The sequence below is a fragment of the Myotis lucifugus genome, unplaced genomic scaffold, assembly GCF_000147115.1.
Source record: "Myotis lucifugus unplaced genomic scaffold, Myoluc2.0 scaffold_11, whole genome shotgun sequence".
Classification (NCBI taxonomy): domain Eukaryota; kingdom Metazoa; phylum Chordata; class Mammalia; order Chiroptera; family Vespertilionidae; genus Myotis; species Myotis lucifugus.
In genome coordinates this window covers 12,446,699-12,466,940 of record NW_005871059.1, presented here as the reverse complement: position 1 = coordinate 12,466,940, position 20,242 = coordinate 12,446,699, and the positions used below count along the sequence as shown (strand labels likewise).

Sequence of the window (20,242 nt, the reverse complement as noted above, 5' to 3'; positions counted from 1 at the left end):
TTGTTCTGAGGGTCAGGATATACTCAACAAAAATAAAAATAGTCGAACACTTAGGAAACTCTTCAGTTGTTATGTCAAGGAAGTTTGTGACTGAGGATGTCAAGGAAGTTTGTGACTGAGGAGTGAGTTTAAGACATTATTCAGGAAATATGCCTATTAAATAAAACAGTCTCGATTCGGGAGAGACTTAATGCCCTCACTCTGATGAAAAGAAAAGATAAGAACTGGAAGGGTTGTCAAAAGTGGTAGAAGTGTCAGACAGATGCTGAAATGCTTTCATCTCTTAACAAAGAGGGAAGTTTAAAAAGACACATCTTTCTCAAAAATGGATCACTGATTATTCCCTAATTGGGTTGTATGTATATCTGGTTGTTATAGGAAGAGCTGTCTGATTAATATTTTAATTAATAAATTCATAAGCAGTAGTGTTTTCAATGTCATTTACTGTTGCTTTATACCCTCAAAGGATGTTGACCCTTCTTTATCTATTAGAAAAGACAGCAGGTTTGCCAGTGTACTTTTCTATCCAGAAAAAAGAAAAGCCACTTAATTCTGTATGGAAAACTCAACTTATTAACCATGGGTTTAGAAGAATAATAAAAACAACAAAATTACAGTAGCTGGTTTCAACTTTTAAAAAAATGATATGAGGTCATGAAAATAAAACACACCCTACAATGGTCTTCCTCCTCGCCCCCAAGTCTCCTCTTCCCTCCCCTAAAGAAACATCAAATGATTGTGTGATAAACCAACGCTGACAGAAATATAGAGCAGGAGTGACAGATTTTACATCAGCAAAATAAAATGCCAAGCAAAATAACGCACTTTGCAATGCAGAGAAAGGCAGGATTGTTGCAATGGCCTCCAAGAAAACAGAAGCTATCCGCATGAATGTTCAAGTTCAATTTGTTCCCACAAACCCGATTTGCTCGCAAAAGTGCGAACTACAATACCACCCTACCTTCGTTTATGTCCAGAGCTTTTCACACAAGCTGCAGGGGGCATCCTCTTTGTTGTATGGGTTCTGACTCCCAAGGTTAGCGCCTCTGTCTCTGAGCCCTGGGACCCTAGACGCAAGACCCATGATTGTCCTCAACTGAACCACTCTCAGTGGGGGCACAGCAGTTAGTGGCCCAAATATTAAGTCCACAGTGCTCTGTTTCTGGAAAGTGAATCTTCGACACTTACTTTCCTTTCTTTTCACCGCCATGTATGCCCCCTACGAATACCTTTGAAATTATGATTATTTTCCTATGAAGTGGGTTGTTAACAATACCAAGCTATGTGTCCGGACCATGCAACCCTACTGCACATTTGCATGAGGATCTTGATGCTTCCCTACTTCACTTCTTTCAGAGTTAGCTTTGGAGTGTGATTCAATGTTATTTCCCTTCCAACGGAGGGCAGCTAAGGTTACAAACGGATTTGACTAAGAGGCCAAAATCCAGTTAGGTTTGCTGAGAACCCAATGACAGCAGAGGGGGAGGGGTGTGAAGGAGGCGGGGAGGGTATATGACCTGTGGTGTTGGGGATCAATCCAAGAGCCTTTTGAAAAGCCCCATCCCCGTGGTGCCGACCGTAGTGGACAGGCAAGGTGGCCCCCAGCCAGACCATCCAGAGAGAAGCAGCTGCAAATCGGTTCTGCGGGAGCTCAGCTTCCCCTGTTTTCTAAGAGCTCCTTGAAGCTTGCTTCCTGCACCACAGGGCTGACGCCTTACCTAACACCCCCACAGAGCTGGCCTCTAGGGGACCCCTGTGAGAAGCTGGCAAAGGGTAGCCCACTTTTTTTTTTTTTTTGCCTGAAGTCCTGAACGGCTAAACAGGCCACTCGACAAACTTTGACAAGCACCAAAAGAGAATCGAGAACAAATAAATTAGAAGAAGAGGAAAAGCAAATGCTAAAACCTGGATGGCTTTTCCCCTGCTGTGGTTCCAGCTGCAGCCTGGGATTAATTAAGTGCCGTGAAGTCAGTGCCTGAGAGAGAAGGGGAAAATGCGTTCTATCTCTCAGGAAGGAGTCTAGCATCAGTTCTCACCAGCAAGAAGCCCTGGGAAGTGAGTCGCGGTCGCTGTCAGTGTTTGTGGAGGGACTGGAGGGACAGGGTGGCTGCGCCAGGCTGGAGGAGGCTTGCCTTTCCAAAGCTGGAGAGGATTTCACGGGGGCTCTCCTTCCCGTGCCCGGGAAGAATCTCCCCTCTGCTAGCAGCACCCGCGGCGGCGGCAGCAGCCCTACCTCCTCTTCTGGGGAACAGGGCAGAATGCCTGTGCTAGAGCGCTATTTCCACTCGGCAGAGCTAGGCAGAAGGTGGACAGCCCCAGAAGGTGTGCTGCCCTCCTCCCTGGGCAGCCGGCCGGGGTGCCAGCAGGGGCCGCTGCCCTGGGACTTGCCAGAGATGATCAGGATGGTCAAGCTGGTTTGGAAATCCAAAAGTGAGCTGCAGGCGACCAGACAGAGAGGCATTCTGGAGAATGAAGATGCTCTGCACAGCTTTCCAGGTAAATTGACTGTGAGGTGTGGACGGATGGTAGCAGGGCCAGATCTGATTACTTTCGGTCCCTTTCTTGGAGAGGTCAGACCATAAAAATGGGAAAAGGAAGGAAGACGGGCTGTGCAGCAGAGGGTCTGAGGTCTGTGACGAACGAATGTTTGCTCTGTTATAGAAATGCATCTTAAAATTAAATGCTGTGGTAGGGGGAACATTAATAGCCTGAAAATCAAGAAATCTGGGTCCTGGGCTCAGCTCACCACTTGCTTGCCCCATGGCTTAAGCAAGTGGAATTTCCTGAGCTTCAGCCCCAAAAGGAGAGGGTGCTCTTTAATGTCTATTACTGCCTCTGCAATTTCTTGTTGACAAGTCAGAGTTATCTCCGAGAGAATATTCTTCTTGGCTTGCTTTTTATAATGCTCGATACAAGTTAAAATATAAGTTTCCAATGTTTAACTATGAAACCACAGTCTATATGAATGATCCCAGGACTGAGTTTGGCCTGGAAGCTTTTTATGTCATGGGAAAGTTGGTAAACTTCCTTGCCTCAGTTTCCCATTTTGATAAATGGCAGTAATACGGATTCCCTCACTGATGACAGGAAAAATGAACTCCACAAATGTGCAAATGATTCACTGGGGCTTTGTCATGTTACAAGAATGTGCTGTGTTCGGGTCAGTTGCGGAGAACTTTGCTGTGTTTCTAACAGTGGGCAGTGCAGCCACAAAGACACCCAGGAGCCCTGTGAAGGATCTCGAGGGGCCCTGATAATGCTATACACTGTGATTGCATGCAGGGTGCCACCTTCCTTAAGGAGTATGTTGGCAGATATTTGGAAAGTGGTGGTCCACTGTAGAAGAATGAATGTGAGCATGTGTTTATGTATTTGAAGTCGGGGCTAGCCCTGACATACTTGTACCATTGGTGGTGAGAGATGGGGGACTAGATGGGAAAGATATACCAAAACTTATCTCTCTCTTTCGCATGGAAAGAGACTAGGAAATCAAAACTTGACTAATTTTGTTTTTAATCATTTACACAGACATTTTTTTTAAGTTGCCTAAAAGTCTAAAAAGAATGTTACTAAAAAAATAATGGTCTGGGGGAAAGAAAGATTTCAAAGGAAGAAAAACACAATGTTAGTCTTTGGTAAACAATGAATACTTGGGAAAGAGAAGGAAAGCAATAGGACTGAGTTTTCTGTGGCAAATAAGAGATGGGTGCCCAGAGAAGTAGGTTTTGGTCAGAAGAAATGAGGTAATGCCCAAGGAATCCCAAATTTCATGTGAGTAGTTTAAGAAAAATGGAAAAACCCACCTGGGCAGAAAAGTTAACTGTGACACTTCAACTATTACCACTCTTGGTTTGTTGCAGAATATTAAATAAGAATGATGCATAATTTAAATCACATCTGTGATAAAACTATCTAGTCAGCAGATATTAGCATGCTTGTGGGATTAGGTGTATTATTATTTATGTTATATGTTAGTGGGTGTCTAGTTCCTGAAAAAGCAATACTACAGGGAGAAAACAGAGCTCCTGTAACTTTTTTTTATCACTTAAAAGGTACATTTTTCGCCCTAACCGGTTTGGCTCAGTGGATAGAGCGTCGGCCTGCGGACTGAAGGGTCCTGGGTTCGATTCCGATCAAGGGCATGTACCTTGGTTGCGGGCACATCCCCAGTAGGGAGTGTGCAGGAGGCAGCTGGTCGATGTTTCTCTCTCATCGATGTTTCTAACTCTATCCCTCTCCCTTCCTCTCTGTAAAAAAAAAAAAAAATCAATAAAAGAAAAGGTACATTTTTCTGGATGTTATAAAATTGAGTTAGTTGAATGTTATTATGCCCCTGGACTACTGCCTCACTTTAATTGGAATATGTCTCGGTGGCTACCTTGGTTTCAAGACAGGCTCCATTTCAACATCTTGTCTTCTTTCTCCCCTACCTTCCCATTCTCAGGCTCACACTTTGTCATGATCATAAAGCCTGATCCTCCATATAAACTTTTGGGGCCATATGATGAAGCCCCCAAAGACCGGTTGCTTCACTTTCCAAATGGTCTCACACCTTGTTGCTGATGCTGCATGTTCTCCTCCCACCAGGTGCTCTTCAACTGAGCCATTTTCACTATAATAGCCTGCCAGTGAGGGACACGGGAATGCTTGTAAAATATTTCAAAAAATCTGGTATTTTTTTATTTTGAAAAAGTGATGGTTTAAGCTATGCTTGGTTCTTGTACAGGGGTTTAAGGTAGAAAGCATCTACAAAAACAAAAACAAAAACAAAAACAAAACACCAAACCAGGTGGTAGTGTCTCTGTCTCTCTGTTTCTGTGTGTGTGTGTGTGTGTGTGTGTGTGTGTGTGTGTGTGATCTGACCTTTACCTCAGCTCCTGGGTTTCTTCTTCAACCATACTAAACAACTTGCTATTCAAGTGGTGCCTGCCTGTGAGCCTTGCCTTGGGCTAGGATGTCTTTCTTTGACTCAGTCATCTGGAAACGTCTGTTCAAACTACAAAGTCCCCTTCTAGCAGCTCAAGCATCCTTTCCTTTGTAGTGACTTTCCTGATCTCCACTCCTGCCCCCACCCTCCCCCACAGTCATTTATTCCCCTCTCGTTACCTCTTTACCTGTGGGATTTAACCTATTACATTTATAACACACAATATTTTTGCCATGTTAGTAACCAAAAACAGAAAAATTAAATCCTGTGACAGTCTATGTATATTTTGACTGCTGTCCATAATGGATGAATAGGTTTACGTTTTTAAAAACCACAAAATTGCAGAAATTCTGAATAGAATCAACAGTCTAAAGGACTTTAGAGACAGATGTCAGTGTTTCTTTATAAGTCAGATTTAACCTTAAAGTTTTCAGCTTTTCTTTTCCTTAGTGAAGGGCATCGTTATTTTTGCTCATACTTCTAGACAAGACTGGAACATTGTTTCTCACAAGTGAAACAGAAGAGTATTCTGAGATTTTGCTTAGGTAATTAAGGGGAGAGCAAAAACATTTATGGAAAAGTAAATGCATAAAAATGTATTTGTGAGAGATTTTAAGATGAAATATACTGAATTGTGAGTGATGGGAGGCAGAAGGGAACAGTGTTCCCTGAAGAGAGTGAGAAAGTGCTAGAGAGGAGGTGACATGTGTGAGCCGTCCTCTCATCTTCAGAGGGGCATTCACTGGAGACTATTGGTGACTATTCAAAGGCTGGAGGAGGAAATGGGGGTGACAGGAGGAAGAGAGGCTTGTCATCTTTACATGTCAGGGTGTGTGCATCTGGGCGTGCCCCCAGAGCTGAGCATTGGCTGAGGCACTGTTCACCCTGGAGAAGGGTTCTGGAGGTTAGATTGGCATGCCCAGTCAGAGCATCAGTTCAGTCCCTTGAATTACTTAATGTTATCAATAGTCCCATCATTTTTCCTTGATGAAGAAAACGAAGGGTGGTCTAATTATCTAGTTAACACTAGATCAAGTGAATAGATCAAAGAGACTAAACAATTTGTCCAGGGTCACACATTGAGACTGTGACAGAACCAGATTTGTATCTCAATGGCCCATATCTAGTCCACAAAACTTACATGATGAGGGCATGTTCTGAGTAATTTAAATATGAACCAACATATGGCTTTATTGACTATATGTAGATGGGCAGACATGAGAACTCATAAATCTTGGCCAACCCAGAAAAATAGTATTGCCATAAAAAAATAAGTCAAAGGATTGTACTTTCTTTACATTTTTCTATTTATTTTTTTAAATATACTTTATTGATTTTTACAGAGAGGAAGGGAGAGGGATAGAGAGTTAGAAACATCGATCAGCTGCCTCTTGCACACTCCCTACTGGGTATGTGCCCGCAACCAAGGTACAAGCCCTTGACCAGAATCGAACCTGGGACACTTGAGTCCAAAGGCCAACGCTCTATCCACTGAGCCAAACTGGTTAGAGCTTTTCTATTTACTTTGTAGGCTTTAGTTTTAGATCCAAGCTTCAAGTGCTGGGAAGGCCCTGAGAAAGATCCCCATTTATAGTCAATAGGAAATAAGCTTTAGAGCTTGGTGGTGAGACCTTGCCCAGAAGTTGGAGAGTGGGGAGAGGGAAAAAGGACAGGAAAGAAATACATGGCTTCTCAAGTGCTGTAAGTGCAAATATTATTCTAATTGTGATTCCAGTCTGTAATCTGTGTAAGACTAGACATCCCTTAGCAGGCCTTGTTCTTAGTTGAATAAATAATTTGATTTCAGAATTCAACCAAATAACTGCAAACTCTGCAGCTATAGAACTTACCTTTCATTTGGGTGTTCCTGGCCTAAATATTGCATTACATTTTACTTATTTATTAAGCTTGTTCCCATTTCAATAACCCTTGGCTTCAGGAAAATATAAAAACACACAACTCCCTCAAAAAGAAATTATTTTCCCCATAGTCATTGTACTTGTCCTGTCTTTCAAGAATACAAATATAAATTAGCTTTTCACTCAGCCCTTAAAATCAAACAACTTCAGATGAGAAAATCTCCAAAGGAATTCTCTGATTCCAGCACTCTACAATTCAAATTGACATTTAAAGTGCCATGTTAAAATACCTCACGTATCAAGCATGACATAAATTAAAGATGTTGAAGACTGAACACTTGATCATTATAATTCAAAGAGCACTTATTGGATACTTAATGTATACCAGGGATTCAGAGATGAATCAAATGCTTAATGAGAGAAGAAAAATTATGAATTTATGAATCAGAATTCTGTCTACAACTTCAGCATGGAAACAAGCCCTTGTTAGTTTAAACCTCTATGTCAACTGAAAGTATTGGCTATAAAATACATAAAACACTTGGAAAAATTCAAACACACTTTCCCACACTCATCAATATTAATGATTTCATTCAAAGCAGGACAAATTGCTATAATCAAAGAATCAATTAGTCTTAATAGAAGATAACTTGACATTAATTCATAACATTTTTCTAAAACTACTTCTTGTAGATGTTAGCCTGCATTTAGTCTGTAGCTCTACTGGATAATAATCATTGATGATTTAATCTGTCTATGAAATGCAGATGCAAAATTGAGTCAAAACCATAACACATCATCTCACCTTGAGCCAAACCTGTTCTTTCACCTGACTTCCTTGTAACTGCTCTCTCCAGCTCTCCAATTCCAATTGGTTCTAAGTATATAAGACTGGTTAAGAGTAATCGAGTGTTGTTGCAGTGTTGAGATTTTAGGGTTTAAATCCTGCCTGTCTGTTACTGAACTGTGTAAACCTGAGCAAATTACTTCATCTCTCTCTGCCTCCGTTTCCTCTTATGTAAAAAGGGAATAACAATAACACCTTCACAAACGGTAAGGATTAAATGAGATAATGCAAGAAATAAGTACCTAGAAAAGAACCTAAGCCCTACTACATTCTCAGTAAATGTTAACTGTCATAATTATTAATATTGGTGCTATTTTTCAGCACCGTAGTGCCTTCTTTCTATTTGGTTTTATATATATATATATAGTCAATTCTCATGCAGTTTTGTCTGTAATGTTGTAATAGCCTCCAACTATAGTACCCTCTCTACCCCTCTTCTTTCTACTCTGTGATACCCCTCTTCTTTCTACTCTGTGATTCAGATCAATAACATCAAAAGAAAAATCAGAATATATCTCGCCCCTCTTCAAAATCCTTCAATGATTCTTCATGGTCTGCAGAGAAAATCTAAATTGTTTTATCCTGCATTCAAAGCTCTCCACTCTCTGGATGGAACAAGCTCACTTTTCCCACTGTATTTGTCACTACTGCCTTCTAAACACTTACGTCCCACCCAGACAGGACAAGCATCCCACAGCTTCCTACTTGCTGTCTGCTCATTGTTCTCAAGGCCTGAATTGATTTTCCTCCATGTCCCTAGCTTCTGTTATTCCTTAAGACCCTCATATGCCCTTTCCTGTGCAAAGCCTTTCTGAGATTACTCAGGAAAAGTATGTCTTTCTCTTCTGAGGGCTCACAGAACTTTCTTTGTATTTATTTCACTGGCAAATCACTTTATTTTAGTATAATTAATGTACATTTTCTTCCTCCCCCTCCTAGATTTTTCAGCTTGTTCAAAACCTGGAGAACATTCTATTTTCTTTGTGTTCTCCCTAGAATCATTCACATGTCAGCTACTCAGTACACTTTGATAAGTGAAAAAGGGAAATTATCAAAAAGAACAAAATAGCCTCTGAGTTACCATTAAATGCATGAATGAACATTTTTTCTAGACACAGATTACTTATGAAATATGAATCCTAGTTCTTCCTTTTAATGGAATCATTTTAAACTTATATTCTGCCAGAAGATTAGGATTAGTCATTGTAGCTTTTAAAATAGACTACACAAGACTGAATTTCAGAACTATTACAAATATCTAAAGTATGTGCAAAACTAATATGAGACAGTTCTCTTTTCACACAGAGAAGTAGCAATTTACTGATACATATAAAATTTTAGAGCAAATTGCATATAAATTATGCCTGCTTTTATATACTTTAAAAATAATTTCTCTGTTCACGCATCTTGAGACATTTTACATCAACTGAATTTCGAAGGTTACTTCGTTTACAGATAACAGTCTGTATATTTCTCTACATAATTTCAAAAATAGAATGCGGAAGGTGTGTGTTTACTCGGTCCTACAAATGAGCTTTTGAGGAGATGGAGCTGAATGGAGGATGTTATTCCCACGTCCTTTGCTCTTTGCCTGGAAACAGTTTCTTTTCCCTTTTTTTTTTTTAACAAGACTGGTTTAACTGGACAGCAAAGCATTGACTCTTGCATCTGATTAATTTCTAAAAGAAAAACATTAGAAGCTTTATTGTAAAAATACCAAAAACTCCAGGTTATTTTTTAATTTATAGAAGCAATTGAAAATGTGTGCTCTTTTCTACTCTCTGATTATTTTCACTCTTTAATTATCAATACACTTCGTAGTACATAGTAGGTATATACACTATATCAAAACAGTAAGCAAAGCTCAAAGTACTTGTGATTTAATATAATGCCCCAGCCAAGGGGATACACCGTGTAGACCTTTCCATAAAGTTCTATTTAAAATTGACTTCAATCTCTAAAATGCTAAGAGACAACCCTAGGAGGTTAGTTGTATACCTTCACACTTTTCTTAAATTTCCTCAGATTACAAAATTATCAGATACCCTTCCTTAAGAGTACTTCTCACATAGAAAAACATGACATGATATTTTATAGATTATAAATCCAGTCCCTGTTCTGAGTATTTTCTTATTTCATCAGCTCTTCCACACAAGCGCTGAGGGAGTACTAAAGAAGAGCCTAAAGGTCATGGTCCTTATCATTAGGAACAAGATTAACCTTAAAATGTACAAGGCATAGGTGACAGAGACAAAGCAAGGTTTAGTTGTAGATAGCCTTAAAAGTGAGTCCAAGGAGTCAAGCATAATGCAGAAAAATAAAATCCCTAGAGATCAAAGGACAAATTTCAAGAGAGATTGAGTACCAGTTGTATGTACTTGGTAGTAGAAATTGAAAGATGAAAATTATAAAATAAAATCAAGGTGAGAGACATAATGGGAATGAATGTAAACTCTAATAAAGGTATTAAAAAGGAAAATTAAATAACCAAGGGTAATAAGTCACATATAATGCAATAATTAGACCTTTCCCATTGAATCTTCAGATGATCCCCAACCTCTGGAATTGAAGGCAAAGCCCAAGATGATCTTTTTTGCTTCCTTCTCCATCTCTTTTTTGAATGGCACCCAAATATCTCACATAAATCTATAGACTTTATGACCATTTCTGAAACCCCAAAGACACATTCATTTAGAGAGTCTGTGACAAAAATTCATTTAGAAAAGTAGATAGAATTTGCCAAAGAAAGTGATTCTGAATAAGAAGAGAAAGGGACAGGTAAAGAGCCAAGCATAGGAAGGAAGTGAGGTGAGGTCACTACAAAGAAACTGAATTCAAGTGTAAGAAGTATAATAAAAAATACATGCAGAAATGAAGAGGAACAGTCACTGTTGAAAACATTTGTAACAACTCACAAACTTCCACACTCAGATGTGCAATACAGTGTAGTCTGTTTCTCTTCTTCAACTAATCAAACCACCCTAATGGGAGATAAGAAAATTTATACTTGCTAATTAACGAAGGGGTAGTCCCTCTCTTCCAGGTTAAATTGCTTCTTCTGGATACTTTCCCTACCCTTGCTTCTCTCCAATGTGGTATGTGGGCGAATGTGTGTCTTAGGCTCCACACATGTTTCCACCACATGCAACATAAGGGCCAACCTAAGACGGGGAAGCAAAGGCATGTTCATCTGGACTTTGGGTTCTGTTTTGGAGTCTCTTCCCCACAACTCCCCAGGGTGTCAGGAGTAGATGGCTTACCCTATGCCATCTCCTCCCCAGGAGAAGGAAGCCTCAGTGTGGAAGGAGCAACAAACCATATCAATAGGCCTAACTCTCACTGTTAATGGGATGTAATAAAAAGTAGAGAGAGAGTTTCTTTACCTTTTCACAAAGATCAGTTCTCAAATTTATTGTTCTGCTGCAAACTCACACACAAAAACCAAGAAATAAACCAACTAAACAAAAACCCTCTTACTATAAAGATCAAATGATGAATACTAACTCTCTCTCTCTTTTCCTTCTTGCTATAGCATTTCTAATCATCCCTGATTGGTGCCTCTGGTGGGGTAGCAGGAGAAGATACACACAGGACAGTACAAAAGTAAAAAGCATACAGATATATTTCAAAAGGCATTATCTCCATTACACATTGGTTGAGCTACCAGGTGCTGGGCCCTATACTTGAGTACTGCATACTCAATAATATTTAGTTACATTCCTATGCATATACTGAGCCCAATTGTTCTACCTTTTCTGTTCTCTCTCTTTCTCTTAAAATATAACATGCATTTCAGCAACCAGCTCAGGACTTTGACACTGAAAAGTTCAACTGAATGCCTGCCTGAAACAGGATGTAGACAAGTCACACCTTTCTGGTCAGTTTCCACATTCTAATACCAATTGCAATTGTCATAATCATGCAGTGAATTATACTGGCATCAGGTCTGATACATTTTCATTGTTTGAATATGCTAATTGGAAATTTTTGAGAGTTCTTTTCCCCCCCTTCTTCTATGGGTCCTAGGCAGAAGATGGGGTGGGAGACATTGGGAGAAGGAAGGGTGCCAGCATTTTAACAGGGATCACTATTTTCTTCTAGCGTTTTAACAGGAATCATTTATTGCCTCTTCCATGGGAGTTGATACCAAGAAACTGCTGTATCCCTCCCTGTCCTTCTCTCTATAACTCATTCCACGTTTAGGTACACCTATCTTTTTGCCTCATTATCTTCTTTAAATATTAGTTGAGTTTCACACTGCTTTTCTTGGATTCTATAGAACAAAAGAAAAGATCTCCTTGTCAATTAAATTGGTATATAAAATTAAGAATTATAAATTCAACAGATTTATAGACTCAAAGTAAATTATTTCTACCCTCTTTAGTCCTAATTACCCTATTGTTTGATTTGGTGATAATTGTGCTATAGAATATAAATAGACAAAATTAAACTAATGCAAAATTAGTTTTGAAAAAAAATTATTAAGTCTCTCAAACACTGTAAAATTAATTAGAAACACTCTAGGAGGTCACAGAATGGAAAATGTCTTAATGTTACATACAAATATTTAGCATCTTCTACTACATAAGAAGTATTAATTGAATAGGGATTTATTCCCAACAAAGAAATAGAAGAATTTGAAACCTGTATTTACTGGTTATTTATTCAAAATATTCAAAAAGGGAAATAAATATGTATTTCAGATTTTTAGGTTTGTCTTCCAAAACAATTCAATTGAATAATTATCTTTTGAGTGTTTACTCCATGCATAACATTATGCTCTGTATCTGCGAAGGAAACGAGGTTTTGAGCTGTTGGAAAAGACAAATACATAAACAACTCACTGACATCAAGGCAGAATGGCATATGTTTTAAGATACAATAGAAATAATACTCTATGGGAACATTGAGGAAGGACCATGACTGTTTATTCAACTAAATTTATTTAGTGATTATCATGTGCCAGGTACTGTCTAATTCCTTAGAAAACAAAAATTCATGAACCAAGAGAGTTGAGGTCGAGTTGAATAGATAGAGTGAGTGAACTAGATAAGTGGCATGTTATATTAAAGGTACATATAGAAAGTCTGTGCCAACAAACAAGGGAGTGATGATTCTTTCTGTATGATGGGTGTTAAAGGCATTTTCAGAGAGGAGGTGATTTTTGAGGTACATTTCAAAATAAGTTACATATCTCCAAATGAAAAAGAGATGGAAGACACCACAGAAGCAGGGGACAAAATTCAAAAAATTCTAGGGACTACCCAGTCATGGGATATGGAATATATTAGCCACTGTGGAGAGTTGGACTTGGGATGAGGATACAAATGGACTTCTAACCATCAGTTCAGTGTTTATTAACCATATTTAGTAGATATTGAGAATTTTGAGATGACGAATATGTATATTTAGAGAGGAAGGGAGAGGGAGAGAGAGATAGAAACATCAATGATGAGAGAGAATCATTAATCTGCACACCTACAACCTGGGCATGAGCCCTGACCAGAATCAAACCGTAACCTCCTGATTCATAGGTCAATACTCAACCACTGAGCCATGCTGGCCCGGCTGAATATTTTCCCTTTAATGTACAAACCAATTTTCCCAGGTCCTGTAACATTTTATACAGACCCACAAGAAATAATACACAAATCATCAAGCCAAAGCACTTTACCACTCGACACCACTGTCCTGAAGGACTTATATTCTGGGTGTTCTTCCACCCAGAGCTCCCATTCCAACCATGCTCATCTCTTCCCCAGATTCAAGACCTGACACAGTCCCAGAACAGCCTACCTTTGCCAAGTCGTATTTCCTCCTGTCTTCAGATTGCTGTGTTTCTTTAAGCAAACAATTCTTTCAAGGCTAGCCGCCACAGGATAAGGAAGAAAATATATAAGAAAAGCACAGTTTTTTATATAGTTTATAATGTAATGAGTTAGATAAAACCACATACTCAAATACAAACCAAGTGACATAGACACTCCATGAGGGCTGGCGTTAACTCACCCCTTTCTAGAATGACCAAGGAGGGCTTTGTGTGGACTGGTCAAGTCATTACAGCTATGTCTATCAGTTAAAGTCTCAAGAAGAAGGGATAGGTGATCTACTTGGTAAAGGAGTTAATATGAATGTAGGTACAAAGGCAGAAAAGCACAAGATATGATTGAGAACAGGAGATTCATCTATTTAGCTTGGTATGACATTTGGCATAAGGAATAAAGAAGGAAGGACATTAATGGGACCAGGTTGCATGTGGATAAGAAATCTTAGTTTTGTAGAACCATTGAAAAATTTCAAGTGGAGAAGTACAGGTCCTTGCATTGTATAATGGAAAGATCAAATAGTCGAACCACTTCATTTTTCAGATGAGAAAACTGAGGCCCCCACAGAGGTTACACAACATCCTTAGAGCCAATTTGAAGTCCCTTGATGTCCAGCCTTGCTGTTGACTCAGCCATGTTGCCTGCCATGGTCAAATCCTTAAGCTCCTCAACTCCAAGAATTCTTCTCTATACAATAATCTCTTCAAATCTAATTTTCTGTCTTTTTCTACTCCCAAGCAGTAACATCTCTGATTGTGTTATATAAAGGTGTGATGTCCACCCTACACAAGCAATAATTATATGTGTACCCACAAGTGCATATGCGTATATCTGTACATGTATTTCTCTTGTTTTCAAACTTAGGTTAATATTTGCTCTGGGCAAGTCCCAAGTCCTCTCTTTGTGAACTTCCCCATCTCCCTCCTCTCCTTCCCCATCTAGAGTGACTGTGGTGTATTAAAAGGGTAGTCAGTCGTTCACCAGAAAAGAATACAGGAGGTGAGAATTTATACGAGATTGTGAGCTTAAACAAGGTTACATAAGGCAAATAGAGATGGTAGCTGCTGGTTGCTGGACCCATCATAAATGAAATGTTACTGAGATCCTGTTCGATAGCTCTGTTTCTATCTGCATTGCTGCCTAGAGGTAGAGTTTCAGGAGGGTGGGCCAGACAGAGCCAGTGCATGTGGCTGTTGGCCCATAAACCCAGGATTAATCTCTCAATCCCTCAGGCTCTCCTTGCTAACATACTGAGCTCAGTGCAAGCAAGTTGAAGATTTACCAGCAACATTTAGGCAAAATTTTATGAAGCTTATCCACACCCACTCTTTTAAAACTATAATATCCTGCATCTGTAAGGTTTTTGTGTCCCCAAAGGAAAAGTGTAACCTTGGTGTTCATTTCTCCTTCTTTTTCCTTCAAAACTATCTCTCCCTCCTCTCAGAAGCCTTCTTGGCTGCCTACATAAGGCCATTCACAGCCTGCCTGCTTATACCACCCAAATAAGGTATAGTTAGAAGTACAATTGAAATGGCTTCTTCTTTTTAATGAATAGAGCTTGTTCCATTAAAAATAACACCCCACTCTGAACCATTACAGAAACATTTTTTGATGTTTAAAAAGAAATGTCAGTGACTGTGAGGGGATAGGGTTGGACAGAGCTTTTTGATGTTGTTCTTAATTATTTTTACTTCATGTTCCCTGTACCGCTGGCTCTAGCTGAGGCAGAAACAGAGAAATGTCATAAAATAACCCTCCCTCGAAGTATATTTGGCCTGACAGGAAACAGGAAATACCAGAAAAGATCACAAGAAAAGCTGTAATCATAAGATTTCTAGCCTAATTCTTTTGACGTCAGCAGTTTAGATAAGTCAGATAAGCAATCACAAGCATCCGTGAGCTCAGAGTGCCAATCCAAATACCCTCAAGTGCATCTTCAACCCTTTTGAACTCTCGCATTGTTGTTTTGCTCCTGCCCTCCTCTCTTCCCTCAAGAAGCATATCCTGAAATTGTGAACTATGGATTTCATGTCAACATTAAGGTATTCAAAGACATTGCACAAAGCTTCCTATAGCCAATTCAGCTTGCTTGCTGCATTATAAACCCTGGATGAAGCTGATAGTTAATCAGATAAAAAACAAACAAACAACTAACTGGTTTGTCTCAAAAGGAGTTCGCTTCCTAAAGTTTACTCCAATCTTGACAACTAAGCTAAAGCTATGAAACATCTTGATAATATACAAAAAGATTCATTAACATATCAAAGTATGCCAAAGTCTTCAGTGACTCCAATCATCATTATTATCACCTTTGCTTGGCCACCACTACCGCCATTGCCCACCACAACAAAATATTTATGGATTGATTAAAAATGAATGACATGGGGAATACATTTCCCTCTGAGAAGTTTTCATCATTTCAGAACCAGAACTGTAGACTGAAATCCACCATTACATAACAAGCAGAGGCACATGTATGGGCTGGTCAGAGGATGAGGTAAGAGTTTAAATAAAGATTTCATCGATATTACATTACACATAAATTTAAACATTTTTTAAGAGTTGAAGATAAAAACTTTATACATCTACCTATTTCCAAGATGATGTGTAAGCTTAGCTTACAATAAAACATAAATACTCAAAGTCAAAACCATTCTGTAAGACAAAAAACATATAGTACACTTTGACCAGTGTGGCTCAGTTGGTAGGGTATCAATCCCATTCACCAAAGTGTTGCCTATTTGATTCCCAGTCAGGCCCATGCCTGGGTTGTGGGCCCAGTTCCTGGTAGGGGGTGTGTAGGAAGCAGCTGATCCATGTTTCACTCTCATATTGATGTTTCTTTCTCTCTCTCCCTCTTCCTTACTCTCTCTCTCTCAAAATCTATTTTTTTTAAAATGTTAAAATTAAGAAAAAAACATATAGTAATGTAGGAGGGATGGAAAACAATTATGAGAAGTAATTGGGCAACACTGAGATCTGACCTTCCTCGCAAACAGGCCAAAGGGGAAATAAAATAATTATTTTATTTAATACAGCACTTATTATCTCCAGAAGATTTGCTGGGAAGAAAACTGTTTTTCCTGGCTTTGGGTATGTGGCGCATTGATGAGGGCTCTCTGTATGCTAATGGAGGATGGTCTTCTAAGAAGTTGAAGCAGCTGTGCAGAGGTGTGCCACCAGGGGAGTGTTCCACAGAGCCTCTCAGTGAAAGGTGGTTCCACAGAGACCAAAGAAGGAGCAGCCAAAGGTGAGGTGGCCCCAGCTTGTGGCTCTGGGCAGTTTGACATAATAAGGGGTCAAGGACATGTGTATAACTGTGGGCAGCCTTGTGAGAGAAGTGAATTCAGCTCTTATGACTGACAGGCCCCCAGAACATGAAGCCCCCACTGTCCCACGAATCTCAGAAAGGGCATACCTGCCATTATCATCTTTAAAGTGGAAAGAGAAAAATTAAGAAGCAAACGCCTCCTCTTGGATGGTGGAAATGTTTTTATATTTGCATTTGGCTCTAATTAAATACACGTTGGTAAGGCGTCTTAATTACCTCAGAAACAAGTCCTGAGTCTTTACCTAGGTTTTTACCTGGCACTCTCTCCCTTGTGTGCCACAACTAAGCTCTTTACTTTATCATTGTTCCCTCAGTGTATGAACCCATGTAGGAGCACTCAAAAATATATGTCATGTTAAAGTTCAGAATAAATAACATCTGAATGTATTTTCCATTTTACTTGAACCAATTTCCCACACTTCATCTAACATTCTGCTCAGTAAAATACCTTCTTAACATTCCCCATGATTCAGAAAATTGGAGAGAACATATGTATTTATATTAAATGATAAATATTATATTCAAGGAAGAACAGAAAGTATGAAAACAAGTGGATTTATTCCTAGTCAGTACAAAAGTGATGAGCAGATGGGTGTTAAATGTGTTGAGAACTGCAGAAAAGACATCTTTTCTAAGATCACTTCCAAATACTAGTAAACTTACAAGGAAGGTTACCAGCGTGTGTCTGTTGAGGGTGTGGGAAGATGGAGGGCTAAAACAACAGATTAATGTTAGAAAGAAAACAGGGGATACTTCTCTATAATTAATTATCATGATTAAAAGATGGGCTCTGTAGTCAGACTGCTTTGCATCCTTACTAAACTTGTTGGACCTCAGTTTTCTCACCTGTAAAATGGAAATAACAGTAGAAATTGTGTTATGCTGCCACTATGAGGATTAGGTCAGATAACCCACATAAAGAACCTAACATGCTGTTAGAACATAGTAATCACACTTTAGAACACTGATAAGTGCTAATGATTATTATCCTACCTCTTCTTATGTGTAATAACTACCCAGAAATATTAAGTTGCCTTTTTAGCTTATCCTTGAATAGCAAGAAATACTCAATTTACTCTCACTATTCCAAAGTTCATAACTCTGAATCATAAATAAAGTGGGAAATAAAGGCATAAAATAAAATGTTGGTTTAATTATATTCATTATATTTGCAATTCCAGTGGTACATTTCTGGAAGTCCCCTTTCATCAAACTTTCACCCATTATACATCAGTGTGTACAATGAAAGCCTAATACCTCTGATCAAACAACTGCCAAAATGTTCTGATTAATTTGGGTGATAAGGAGTTTAAGTGTGGGTTGGGTCAAAGTCCCTGTAAAAGTAATTTCTAAAAGCATGTTGAATTTGCCAGTATTTGGTTGTCAACTAAATCCTTAGCTAAAATACATCCTATTTAATAAAACCCTGCTATGCAAATCAACCGAACGGTGAAATGACTGGTCGCTATGACGTGCACTGACCACTAGGGGGCAGATACTCAACACAGGAGCTGCCCCCTGGTGGTCAGTGCGCTCCTACAGGGGGAGCGCCGCTCAGCCAGAAGCCAAGCTCACAGCTGGCGAGCGCAGTGGCAATGGCGAGAGCCTCTCCCTCCTCTGCTGCAGGTGGGCAATAAGGAGCGAGGAGTCCCGGACTGCGAGAGCCCTGGACTCCGAGAGCCCTGGACTCTGAGAGGGATGTCTGACTGCCGGATTAGGCCCGATTCCTGGGGGGATCAGGCCTAAGCCGGCAGGCGGATATCCCCTGAGGGGTCCCGGACTGCAAGAGGGAGCAGGCCAGGCTGAGGAACCACCCCACCCTCAGTGCACGAATTTCATGTGCCAGGCCTCTAGTTAAAATATAAGAAGCTTGTGTTCTCATTTTTGAGTAGTCTATCATTTATGGTATGAATGACCAACTAATGTCAAAAACCTATGTAATTACAAAGTGTTTTACTGGAATCTAGTCTCTAGATTACCATTTTGTGGGGACAATATCTGCTTAAGACTTTTTAATGCAAAAGCCAACTCACAACATGTTGCCATTAGAATTCCAGCCACAGCTTTTTAGGAATCAAGATTGATCACCCTTGACAAGCAGCAGAACTTTCCAAAGCACCACAGAGAGAACCTTCTCAGAAAACCAGGGGTTTTGTAAGGAGATCAACATAATAGTTCATTTCTTAATGATGCTGGCAGGGGTCGATGTCTCCTAGTTTTGTTCAAGAAAAACCATTAGATTTCCTCGTGAGATTTCAGAGTTTGGATGATCTTCAATTGGAGACAAAGGACACCCTGAGGACATATAACATCTGCTCACACCAAAATCTCCAAAGAAACCTGAAAATATTAGAAACAATCAGCATGTTTTTTGGACAAAGACTGTTCATCCCACCCCTTAGCTCCATCCCACTTCCAAGGTCTGTTTCCTGGGAACTCAGCAGAAAGGTAGAAGTAACAATAAAATGTTAAGACAAAGAATATATGGTTAATTGATTTTAGAGGAATAGGACTAGTAAAAGCTATCCCACTTTAAGATGTGCTGGTCATTAGCAGCCCTAGTATATAATATTCCAATGCTTTAAGCAATGGTAGATTCAGGAAGCTTACATACCTCAATTCTTTTCAACTGAAATGTTGATTGGTATCCTCTAATGCTGTAAAACATGTGGATTTGGGAAAGATGAAAGGAAGGACAGAGGGAGGGGAGATTTTCATAGGTGGCATTTACAGAATTCAAGGAAAAACAACTATATTGTATTCATTTACTTGTGCTATTAGATTTAAGGAATTCCATTGAGGACACTGATGTGAAAGAAAAAAATTAATTTACATAATAAAAGGCCTAATATAAGGCTTTTAGGTTCTGCTATGAAAAGATCAGAAATAGGCCCTAGCTGGTTTGGCTCAGTGGATAGAGTGTCAGCCTGTGGACTGAAGGATCCCAGGTTTGATTCTGGTCAAGGGGACATACCTCGGTTGCAGGCTCCTGGCCCTGAAGCAACCAATTGATGTGTCTCTCTCATATCAGTGTTTCTCTCTGTCTCTCTCCCTTCCACTCTCTCTAAAAATCAATGGAAAAAATATCCTCAGGTGAGGATAAAAAAAAAAAGAAATCAGAAATAGGATTGGGAAGTCAGCAACCTAAATACACATAATCCACTTTTCAGATGCATGAACTATGAATGAGCCACTCTGAGCAGTTGCTCAGCATGAGCAGTGCTCACACATAAAATGACCTGTGCTTTGCATCAAGGGTGGTGTAATAGCAACTTTACAGGGTAAGAATTCAAAGTGATTCATGTTTCAGGCCAAAACAGATGGAAGAATAAATGTGGACTCCATCCCTGGCTCTGATCTCTCAATAACTCCTCAATGCAATTATACAAAATTAATCAATTCCCTGGACATAGAATCAAAAGACACATTCTTACTTGCTATACCGCTGTAAAC

At 39.5% G+C, this 20,242-nt stretch overlaps 1 protein-coding gene across 2 annotated transcripts in view; it reads left to right on the top strand.

Annotated features, from left to right (window-relative positions):
* The window catches only part of PDE7B (phosphodiesterase 7B), a 269,758-nt gene that overhangs the window by 137,120 nt on the left and 112,396 nt on the right, over positions 1 to 20,242 (top strand). Inside the window, exon 1 of one of the 2 annotated variants that reach the window (XM_006084444.3) lies at positions 1,991 to 2,496. The exons of the other annotated variant lie outside the window; for it this stretch is intronic. Within the exon in view, the coding sequence (XP_006084506.1) occupies positions 2,259 to 2,496 (238 nt within the window). The 5' untranslated portion in view covers positions 1,991 to 2,258. Of the gene's footprint in view, positions 1 to 1,990; positions 2,497 to 20,242 lie in introns of those variants that run through there. 2 annotated transcript variants of the gene reach the window in all.